This window comes from Chrysochloris asiatica, unplaced genomic scaffold, assembly GCF_000296735.1.
Source record: "Chrysochloris asiatica unplaced genomic scaffold, ChrAsi1.0 scaffold00041, whole genome shotgun sequence".
NCBI classification, from domain to species: Eukaryota; Metazoa; Chordata; class Mammalia; order Afrosoricida; family Chrysochloridae; genus Chrysochloris; species Chrysochloris asiatica.
Genome location: NW_006408559.1, coordinates 11,341,481 through 11,353,126, shown reverse-complemented (window position 1 = coordinate 11,353,126; position 11,646 = coordinate 11,341,481). Strand labels below are relative to the sequence as shown.

At 46.1% G+C, this 11,646-nt stretch overlaps 1 protein-coding gene across 1 annotated transcript in view; it reads left to right on the top strand.

Moving 5' to 3' along the window:
- Positions 1-8,584: 8,584 nt before the first annotated feature.
- The window catches only part of DGKI (diacylglycerol kinase, iota), a 323,066-nt gene continuing 320,004 nt past the window's right edge, over positions 8,585-11,646 (top strand). The window contains exons 1-2 of the mRNA XM_006861237.1: positions 8,585-8,607; positions 8,717-8,825. Of these exons, the coding sequence (XP_006861299.1) occupies positions 8,585-8,607; positions 8,717-8,825 (132 nt within the window). The remainder of the gene's footprint in view (positions 8,608-8,716; positions 8,826-11,646) is intronic.

Here is an 11,646-nt window from a genome sequence, read left to right as displayed (position 1 = left end):
ATAGTATCACTCTAAGAGTCCGTATATGGAGTCCTGGTGTGGCGCTGTAGGATAAGCACTGGACCGCAAGCTTAGTTTGAATTGCAAGGTCAGCAGTTCAGACCCACCAGTTGCTCCTCAGAAACCCTTTACAGGGCTGCTATGAGGTGGAACTGAGAAGATATACATCGCTGTAGGATAAACACTTGACTGCAAGGTCAGTTTGAACCACAAAGTCAGCAGTTCAAGCCCACCAGCTGTTCCTTGGAAGAAAGATGTGTCAGTCTGCTTCCATAAAGATTTGCAGCCTTGGAACCCCTATGGGGCAGTTCTGCTTGCTCAGTGGGATCCCTGAGAGCCGGAATGATCTACCTATCCTCAACCTGTCATATAGATTGATCGGTGAGTCTCTCATCTCCAGCTGGCTCTGTTTCTCGACAGAGCTTTCACTCCGACAGATAAGACCGGGCCTATTGTACATTCTAGGAAACTAAGGCTGAGAGATGCTAGGCTACTTGACCTCTTGGCCTTCAAGTGGCAAATTAAGGAGTGTTGCTTTTTAATTTTATTCTTTGACTTTTTCGTGTGATTTGGGTGGATGCTAACAGAGCAAATTGGTTTTCCATTCAGTAATTCCTGCACATTTTGTTTCATGACATTGACTAAAGCCCCACAAGGCCACAGCACTCTCCCACTTCCTCCCTTGGCCTCTCTCTCCTGTCCTTTCCTGCCTTCTGAGCATCATTCCTGGGTAGATGTTGTCCTTTTGATCTCCCATGGTTCATTGTTCTCAGGAGTGTTGTTTCTCTTCTAGGCCTGTATATCCTTTGGATGAATGTGGAGCTGGGGGTGAGTTCATTTCCAGGCTTAACGGGTGACTCAGGGCTGTAATGCCATGGGCCACATCAGTCTGTTTCCCACCGATGAGCCAGGCCATTTCATTATTGTTATATTGAGTTTGGTTCCACAGTTTCCCCCCACTCTATCTGTTGTTGTTGCTATGTGCCGTGGAGTCGATTCCGACTCATAATGACCCTGTACAGGGTTTCCGAGGTTATAAATCTTTACGGGAGCAGAAAGCCTCATCTTTCTCCCACGGAACAGCTGGTAGTTTCGAACTGCTGACCTTGCAGTTTGCAGATTCATAACCACTACGCTACCAGAGGTCCTTCTATCTAGAACCTTCTAAAGGGGCATCTTTTAGAGTGGTAGGCAGTGATAGTTGGGCACCATCTAGTTCTTCTGGTCTCAGCGTTGTGGAGGCTGAGGTTCAAGTTCTTCCTCTCTGCACTCTAAGACCTCCCGTGCATGGCCTGTCTCCAATTGAGGCTTTCGTTCTTGTTCTAGAGACAGGGCATTTGTAGTTGTGACAATTGGAAAGTCATGTAGTATAGTAAGAGGCTGGTTGTAGAGGGCATCTCTGCTCTTTATGCACATGTATGCTGCCAGCATAGCATAGACATATGGACCAAGTACTGGTTAAGTCCATGCCATCTGGAATTCAGGGATTCAGATCGTCCTTGGACAACACCCTTCTGTGTGACCTCTGGCTTGTGCAGCAATTTTTTCATGATGAAACACGGATAATAATAGCACCTTCCTGGTTGTTGTGAGGTAAATGTAAAATAGCCAGCGCATGGAAAAACATGTTTCCAGCTCATATGTCAGCTTCACAAAGTCTTCACTCATATCTGAGACTCACTCATGCGCCCTGGATACCTACAGCTGTGCTTGGTGCAGACCGTTGTTCTTGTTGGCTGTTGTCGTGTTGGGCCCCAGTTCATGGAGACTCCATGGAAAAGGAACAAGAGCCCAGTTCTGCACCATCCTCATGATTGGTTGCTCATTGGACCACTGTCATCCATAGGGTTTTCAGTGGCTGGATTTTAGATATAGCTGCTGAAATTCTTTCAGCATGATTACCACACTCAACCTAGACCTTCAACAAATATATTGTCGAGTGTATCTCATTACGGGAATGCCTGGGACTAGTTACATCTGCAGACAGAATGCATTAGCTGGTGTGTGCCCATATATGCAGAGCTGTGGGTCTCAGACCAGCATGTTTGTTAGAAACACCTGGAAGCTTTGAATATAATGATTTTCAGGCCCTGCAGCAGACAGAGGCTACACAGTGCCCTCGGAGGACCACAAGGGATGTAGCGGCTCTAGTTGAAGAGTAACGCAGGTGTCTTGTGTTGAAGTCATTTTCTAAATTTCTTACAACTCTCAGGAGTCATCCTAAAATACTGGGCTCACGTTGTTGTTAGATACAGTCGAGTCAGTTTCAATGCATAGCAACCCTATGCACAACATAACAAAACAATGCCCAGTCCTGTGCCATCCTTAAAATCATTATATTTGAGCCACTGTGTCACTGGGAGATGACCTCTTTTTTGCTGACCCTCCACTTTACCAAATATGATGTCCTTCTCCATGGACTGGTCCCTGATAACATTTCCAAAGTATGAGAGATGAAGTCTTGACATGCCGGCGTCTAAGGAGCACTCTGGCTGTATTTATCCCAATATGGATAGGTTTATTTTTCTGGCAGTCCATGGTACTTTTAATATTCTTCTCCAACACCATACTCAAATGCAACAATTCTTCTACTAAGCTCAGACATAGGCTCCAATAATGACACACTCTTTCTATACATTGACCTCTGGTGAGGTACCTGACATTCCTAGGGGACTTGGGAAAGTTATTTATTGTGCAGACTAGCTTAACATTACATGCAGCCCCTTTAGCATTAACAGGAAGAGATGTGGGTTACTCTGAGTGTTAAATACCTTAGCATCTGTATAGAAACAAAATTTAAAAATAAAAATAATAAAACAAAGTAACATTTGCCATGGAGTTGACTCCAGCTCCTCACATCCCCATGTGCTCCATTGGGGTTTCAATGGCTAATTTTTTTGGAAGTAGATTGCCAAACCTTTCTTCCTAGGTACCTCTGGGTAGATTTGAGCGATTAACTTTTGGGATACCAGCCATGTGCTTTCACCATCTGTACCACCCAGGGATTCCACTTGCTTGTAGAGTTTTGGGGAGCATAAATACATACACACAGGGGTTCTGGTCTTCCTAACTTTATTAGACCATTGGCAACATTTCTGCCAAAAGAAGATGAATCCACTTGTCTCTGATGTGTCTTTAGGAGACCTTCTGGCAAAGTGGACCTCTTGAGTATCTGATACCTCTCCACACAGCCCATGGGTTTGTCAGATAATGCTGTATTCACACATAGAATCATTTGGAGAGGGAGTTGGCAGGATGGGGCTGGGTGGAACAGGGAGGTTTTCTATACCAGGAATCAATTTGCACTAGCAAATCTGCGACACAAGACCTTTTTAAAGTGTTAAAGAGCAAAGATGTCACTTTGAGAATTAAGGTGCAGCTGACCCAAGCCATGGTCTTTTTGGTCGCCTCATATGCATGGACAGTGAATAAGGAAACTAGCAGAAGAACTGATGCATTTGTATTATAATGTTGCTGAAGAATATTGAAAGTACCATGGGCTGCCAGAAGAACAAGCAGCTCTGTGTTGGAAGAATCTAGAATGCTCCTTAGAAGCCAAGATGGCCAGAGTTCATGTCATCCACTTTGGACATGTTATCAGGAGTGACCACTCCCTGGAGAAGGACATCATGCTCGCTAAAGTGGAGGGTCACTGAAGAAGAGGAAGGGCCCTGATGTGAGATGGACTGGCACAGTGGCAGCAGCAATGGGCTCAATGTAGCAATGATTGTGAGGTTGGCACAGAACCGGTCAGTGTTTTGTTCTCTTGTGCACAGAGTGACTAGAGTCAGAACCGACTTGACGGCACCTAACAATAACTTACTATAAATCTGGAGTCTGTGGAAACAGAAATGATTGGGAGAAACGTGCCGAATGTACTGGGGGTCTGGTCTGTTGGTTTTCTGGACCTAGGTGGGCTTTAGCAGCAGAAATGTGTTGTCTCTCTATTGTGGAGGCTGGAAGTCTGAAATGAAGGCGTCTGTCTGCAGAGCCACGGTCTCTCTGATGTCTCTAGGCAAAGGTCCTTGCTTGCCTCTTCCTAGATTCCGGCTGATGCCATATTCTGTAGGGATCCTTGATGTGCAAATATATCGCTCCAGTCTGCCTTCCTCCTACAAGGCTGTCTTCCCTGGGTGCCTCCCTGTCTGTGTCTCCTCCATTACAAGGAGATGGGTCATATTGGATTAGCATCCTTCTCCAGCACGACCGACCGTATACTCACCTAACCGATAAGATCTCCATACTCTGTTTCCCACCAAGGTCTCCTTCACAGGCACAAGGGTTAAGACTTCAAGAAATCTTTTGGGATGTGGGGAGGGGAACACATATCAACCATAACATAGCTCTGGCAAAACTATCACTTTTTTTTTTTTAAACTAGTTTCCTTATGAGTAACAAAAATTGGCTTAGAGTCTCCGTTGCACATTTATTTCAATAAATACATTTTAAAATATGCACGCTGTCCTCTGCCCTTTGCAGATGCTGCCATACCAAGATCTGATCTGAATGTTAGTCACAAAGTCCTTCTGATGTCTCTTGGGAGTCTTAACACTGGGTTCTCCGGCTTGATCTTTAACTTGATCTTTAACGAGCTGCTTGGAAGGATTTCTGACCCTCCCTGGGAAGAATATCAGTGAATTATAAGGCTTGGGTTATAATTCACACGACCCCAATCAGATCGGTCAATCCTTGATCTAGACCAGCAAGCTGTTTTGCTTGGTTTCTTGGTCAAGTTCATTCATTAACTCAGAAAGCATTGACTGTCCCTGTCCTGTAGGAGTTTGTAGTGTGGTTGAATGAAATGAAGGCAGCTTGCTGCAGTCATTGTTAATACCATGTGGCACTGTGGGTTCATGCTCTGGACTGCAAAGTCGGTTTGAACCACAAGTTCAGCAATTCGAGCTCACCACCTGCTCCTTGGAAACCTATACAGGGTTACTGTAGGTTGGAACCGACTCAACAGCACTTAACAACTACAGTGGGTTCTGACTCATAGTGACCCTCTTCAGGCTGTGACTCTTTGTGGGAGCAGAAAGCCTCATCTTTCTCCCCTGGAGGACTTGAACCGCCGACCTTGTGGTTTGCAGTCTAATGCTTATCCTCTAGAGCCACTCTGCTCCGGAGTGGAGGTAATCCTGGGATGCTGTTTCCAATATCTGCTGGCTTTGGTATTTGAAATGCGTTAGAGGACTTGCATGGCAGCTCAGTCTGTGCCAACATGACTGGGTGCTCTCGGAATGGCACGGTACACACACACAATTTCTTTTCACATCTGTTTCTTACTTCTCAGTGAGGTCTCCTTTTCAGAGATTCTTCTGTGATCGCTGTCTTGCCCTCTGAAGCTTTGCTGTGAAATGAAGAGAATGGGCTTGGGAGGAGGATTCTGGACCGGAGAGAGTGACAAATAAAAACCCTACTGATTCTTACAGTCCTGATTCCCTGACACACACTAAGTTCTAGCAGACTCTTATAGATCACCCTCCACAACCAAGACAACAAATGCAAGTGGAAAAGTAACCGACACTAATTTGGAGGTCTGAAAAATAATGGCATTGCTTTCTTGCGTTGGGACAAAATAATGCGTATGCACGTACGAACTCAGGGAAAACAAAAATGATTTTCATTCATGGTTATTTATTTAGGAGTCAGAAAAGCTGTAATCAGAAGCTAACCTTCCCTCCCATGTGCCTAGAATTATTTTTTCTATTCTCTTCCTTATGTAATGTCCTTTGTCAGACCCTTTTCCACAGTTACAAACTGACAGTTATTTGGATGTTTCTTAACTTCATTTCCCTCCTAATTAATGTTTACATATGTGGTAGATATACAATTTTCTCCTATTAATGTTACATAAAACCAGCCTTAAATTTGCATCCACAGTGAGGAATAAATAATCAAGAAGTCCTTACACGTTTCTTCACAGGCTAGATGACTGGGCTGCATCTGATCCAGTGGGATTCAGTGTTTGCATGTCTTTTAGCTGTAGGATAAGCACTGCACTGCTAACCTCAAGGCCAACAGTTCAAACCCACCAGCCGCTCTATGATAGAAAGATGAGGCCCTCTGCTTTGGTCATGTTTTACCGCCTTGGAAACCTGCTATATAGAGTCACTGTGAGTTGAAACTGAAGAGTAGAATTTTAAGGAGCTGCTGTAGTGCAGTTGGTTAAGTGTTGGGTTGATAATCAACAGGTCAGCAGTTTGAGTCCGCCAGCTGCTCTGACAGAGAAAGATGAGGCTGTCTGCCCCTGTAATGACTTACTGTCTCGGAAACCCCATGGAACAGTCTTACTCTGTACTTTTATGAGTTGGAACCAACTTAACGGCAGTGCGTTTATTTTTAATTAATAGAATTTGATTGCATTTTTCTGCTGCTTCTTCCTCTTCCTTCTTTCTTTCTGTCTCTTTTTTATGATTTTGTTTTGCTTTTATTGAGATTATACACAGAAAAGTGTAACCATTTCTACACATACAGTCCAGGGACACTGATTGTATTCTTGGACTTGACCACGCATTTTCACCCTCCTTGTTGAAGTTGTTCCTTTCCTTCTCCTTTTTTGATCAGAACTATCTGGAATATGAGTTTAAATCCACCTGAGATTTGGGAATTCTCCAGTCATCCTAAGACTGTGCTTAGGCACTGTTGGGTAATTTTTGGTTTATCATTCAGATGTGGGTTTGGTGATAGAATCAGAATTGGAACCTGTAGAATGTGTCCCCACAGAGACTGGACTCTCTGGTGAGGAAACTGAGCCAGAGGCCCCATACAGCTCCCTTCAAAGGGGGCATCAGTCCTAACTGGGAAGACTGGTGGATCTCCTTGAACTTCAAGTCAAACCAAAGCCACTGCCATCTAGCCAATTCAGACTCATCTTGACTCTGTAGAACATTCTAGAACTGCTCCTTAGGGTTTCCAAGACTGTGGATCTCTATGGGAGCAGACAGCAACATCTTTCTCCCACAGTCCTTGAACGTCCAAAATAATAGAAACCCCCCAAAACAAAAACTGCCATTGAGTAAAAATGCTACTCACGGTGACCCTGAATAGGTTTTCTGAGGGAGCATGGTGGCTCTATACAATAAGCACTAGACTGTGAGCTACAAGGTCACCAGTTTGAGTCCACCAGCCGCTCCATAGGAGAAAGATGAGGCTTTCTGCTCCCGCAAAGATTTACAGCCTTGGAAACCCTACACAGGGTCGCTATGTTGGAACCGACTTGATGGTGCTTAACAACAACACCATAGGGTTTCTAAGGCTGTAAATATTTACAGAAGCAGAAAGCCTCATCTTTCTCCTGAGGGGTAGGTAACTGGTGAGTTTGAACCGTCGATATTACAGTTAGCTGTTCAGTGCTTCTCCTAAAGTGCCACACCAGACTCCTTAAACTTGCTGTTAAGGTACTGTCCAGCCGATCCCGACTCATAGTGACCCTGAGCAGGGTTTCCAAGGAGCAGCTGGTGAGTTTGAACCGCCGACCTTGTGGTTCAAATCGATTTTCCAGTCCAGTGTGTTATTCTGCAGCGCCACACCATGACTCCTTAAACTTAAGTGGAAGGAAAATGGTTGGAGGCTGAAGGGTGTCCATGTGAGACTCTTCCCTGCTCGGTTGTTATTCCTCAGTAAGGAATCCACTTTGGGGTGAGGGGTCAAAACTGATGTTGGTCATTATTTGCCTTGCTAACAGTGAGCATCCTTGGGAATCAGGGTCAGGGAGAACAAATCCCTACTGGAAGTTCATGATATAGGAGCCAAGCTGTAGAGAGCCCAGTGCAAGGGGTGTGTGTGCATGTGTGTGTATGTGTGTGTGTGGACGACTGAGGTAGTGAAGTTGTTGGTTTTTCTCATAGTGCTCCCCCTATGGGTCTGGGTAAGTTACTGCATCTGCTTGCCCAAAGTACTTGCTCCCATGCAGCAATGTAGAAACCTTTAGGACCCAGAAGGAAACCTAGTAAGAGCATGTTCTTGCAGATGCCTGCATCTTCCCTCAGATGAATTCAGAACTCAGAGCTGCGGTACCGCAGACCCCACCGGATCCTAATTCCAGCAACACTTGGCCCACACTTAGAAGTGTCTGACGTGTACACTCGGGAGTCCCTGGCGGGGAGGGTGTCAAATGCCTAAGTGCTGGATTACCACCCGGAGGCGCCTTGGAATTCAGGCCTGGTGATCTCCTTCCCAAAGAGCACATCATAACTAACAGTAACAGGCCCGCTGACGTTTCTCGAGGTGCTGTTCAGAGACTGGGCGTCTCTCACCCCCTGAGGGAGCCTGCTTTCTCCCTCCTCCTTGCTCTTCTTCTTCTTCCTGCCGACTCTCCTCTCATCCACTTCCCTCTCAGGTGAAGTCATGGGTCTATGGCATCCTCATGGTGGTCAGCGTGCCAATCTGTCTCACAAGGGTGGGCCTCCTTGGCTTTGGTCAACCCTCTACTTTATCAAACATGACGTTCCCCTCCAGCCGTCCGTCTCTTCTGTTGTGATCCTTAGGGTTTCACTGGCTGATGTTTAGTCTGGAAGTGCTGCTGAAACCTGGTCAGCGGGGGAGACAGAGCTTCCAGCATCGTAACGGCACATGGCCTCCGCAGATGATGGGCAGGCAGCCAGCCGGGTGGGTGGTGGACATTTGCTTTCAAGAGAGACAGATGTGTCTCACGTTCCTAGAGGCTTCCTATGTCTGTCTCACGCTGGCTTTTCTTTCTTTTCTCTTCTGGCTGCAGGAAGGCGATCTCCCGGGCTGGCCTACAGCACCTGGCTCCCGTGCACCCCCTCACGCTCCCAGTAGCCAACGGCCCTGCCAAGGACCCCAGAGCGACTCTGGACTGGAGCGTAGGTGTCGGTTTTTTCTTTCACACGTCATTTCAGCGGCAGGTCGGGTTGGGTTCCTCCTTCTCTGAATCCCAGTAACAAGCTTCAAGAAGCCGTGGCGGTGTTGTGGGATGAGGGTCAGATAAATTCACCAGCGGCTGAGATGAGGCCGTCTGCACCCATGAAGGTGTGAACTCTGAGATTTGTAATGTCTCAGAAACCCTAAGGAGCAGTGCTACCCTGCCCCATAGGATCACCATGAGTGAGACTCGACTCTGGTCCTGGGTGTGACACAGGCAAGGCTTAGTGAATAATCTCCAGTGTGCCTCATGGACCACTCTTCAGACTTCCAAGCTCCATTGACAGACTCCTAAGAACAAACTTAGCAGGTCCCTCCCTGGATAGCGCAAACGGTTTGCACCTGGTATAGCACTGTAGGATAAGCGCTGGACCGAAAGTTCAGTTTAAACTGCAAGGTTGGCGGTTCCAATCCACTAGCTGCTCCTAGGAACCCCTATACGCTTAACACCAACAATTAGTGTAAAGGGAGCACAGTGACACTGTGGAATTAGCGCTGGATTGCAAGCCACAAGATCAGCAGTTCAAGCCCACCAGCTGCTCTGCAGGAGAAAGATGAGGCTTTCTGCTACTGCAAAGATTTGTAGCTTCAGAAACCCTGTACAGGGTTGCTGTGGGCTGGAATTGACTTGACAGCACTTAACAACAATAACAACTAGCCTAAAGGTTGGTGGTTCGAATCTACCCATCATTGCTTCAGGAAAAAGGTCAGATGAACTGTTTCCTTCAAGAACCTGGTGCTGTCATCGGGTCAATCCCAATTCACAGTGACAAAGAAGAACTGCTCCGTAGGGTTTCTGAGGCTGTAAATCTGTAAGGGTGTAGATTACCCCATCTTTCTTCCACAGAGGTTGGTGGATTAGAACTGCCAACTTTTTGGTTAGCAGCCAAGCACTTAGCCCATCATGCTACCAGATCTCCTTCCATAAAGATATTGCTGTTGTTAGGTGCTATTGAATCGCTTCCTGCTTACAGCGAACCTGCATAGGGTTTTCAAGGAGCAGCTGCTGGGTTTGAACCACTGCCCTTGCGGTTAGCAGTCCAGTGCTTATCCTATCGTGCCACGCCAGGACTCCATAACAGTGTTGTTGCAGTTGTGGTTAAGTGCTGTCGAGTTAGTTCTGGCTCAGAGCAATGGTGTCTAGGGTTTCCAAAGAGCAACTGGTGGGTTTGAAGTGCCAACCTTGTGGTTCGTAGTCCAGTGTTGATCCTATAGTGCCACTGGTGTTTTAAATACCAGCTGGGTCATCCATGGTGGGCATAAACATACAGCCAATAAGGCCCTGTGGAGTACACTTCTACTCTGTAACGCATGGGGTCACCACGAGTTTGAGTCAGCCCACTGGCAATGCTTAGGGACATAGCTCCTTTATATGGAGTCAAGTGCGTTCAGGATGAAAGTAGAAAGGACATGGGTTATTTGAATCGTTGTTGCCCCGGCTTGAAACTCTGTGTCCAGGCATCACTGGGCCCTGCCAAGCTGATGATGATAAATGGAGCTCCCTGCAGCAGCCTTGGGAGATCCAAGTGTGATTCCCACAGTCCCAGCTCCCTCTGTTTTGTGCCTCTTTTTTGATGACATCACTTTACAGCTGATGACATCACTTTACAGCTCAGGTGCTTCCTGTTCTTTATACTCCCAACCCTCACCCAGTCGTTCTGCCATCCAGTCAGTTCCAAATAATAACCACCCTGTTGTTGTTGTTAGGTGCCATTCAGTTGGTACTGACTCATATTGACCTTACGCACAGCAGAATGAAACACTGCCCGATCCTGGGCCAACCTCACTACTGTTGCCACGCTTGAGTCTATCAATGCTGCCACTTGGCCAATCCATCTCGCTGGGGGTCTTCCTCATTTTCTCTGACACTCCACCTTACCAAACATGATATCATTCTCCAGTGACTGGATCCTCCTGACAATATGTCTGAAGTATGAGAGATGAAGTTTGGGCATCCTGGCCTCCAAGGAGCATTCTGGCTGCACTTCTTCTAAAACAGATCTGTTGGTTCTTTTGGCAGCCCATGGCACTTTCAATATTCTCCTCCAACACCATAACTCAAAAGCATCAATTCTTCTATAGTCTTCCTTATTCACCTGTCCAGCTTTCACATGCATATGAGGTTATTGAAAATACCATGGATTGGGTCAGGCGCACCTTAGTCCTCAAGCTGACATCTTTGCTCTTCAACACTTTAAAAAGTTCCTGTGCAGCAGATTTGCCTAATGCAATATGTCGTCTGATCTCTTGACTGCTGCTTCCCTGAGTGTTGAAAGTTGATCCAAGAAGAATGAAGTCCTTGACAACTTCTATCTTCTCTCCGTTGATAAGAATGTTGTTTATTGGTCCAGTGGTGAGGATTTTTGTTTTCTTTACATTGAGATGTAATCCATACTGAAGGCTGTGGTCCTTGAAAGTCCTTTTCACTTTCAGCAAGCAAGGTTGTGTCATCTGCATATGTAGGATTTTTGAGGCTGTGAATTCTGGGTGAGGCAGATGGCCTCATCTTTGTCTTTGGAGCGGCTGGTGGATTTGAACTGATAACTTTGCTTAGCCCATAGTACCATCAGGGCTCCTTCTTGTCTCAGTGGGCTGGTCAAATTACCTGATTGGTTACTTATTATTCTATTGACTTACATATTGTAAATTTCATTTACTTTGTTTTGTTGAGAACATACGCAGCAAAGCACACACCAATCCAACATTTTCTGCATTTATAATTTAGTGACAGTGATGAGATTCTTCCAGGTGCGCAGCCATCCT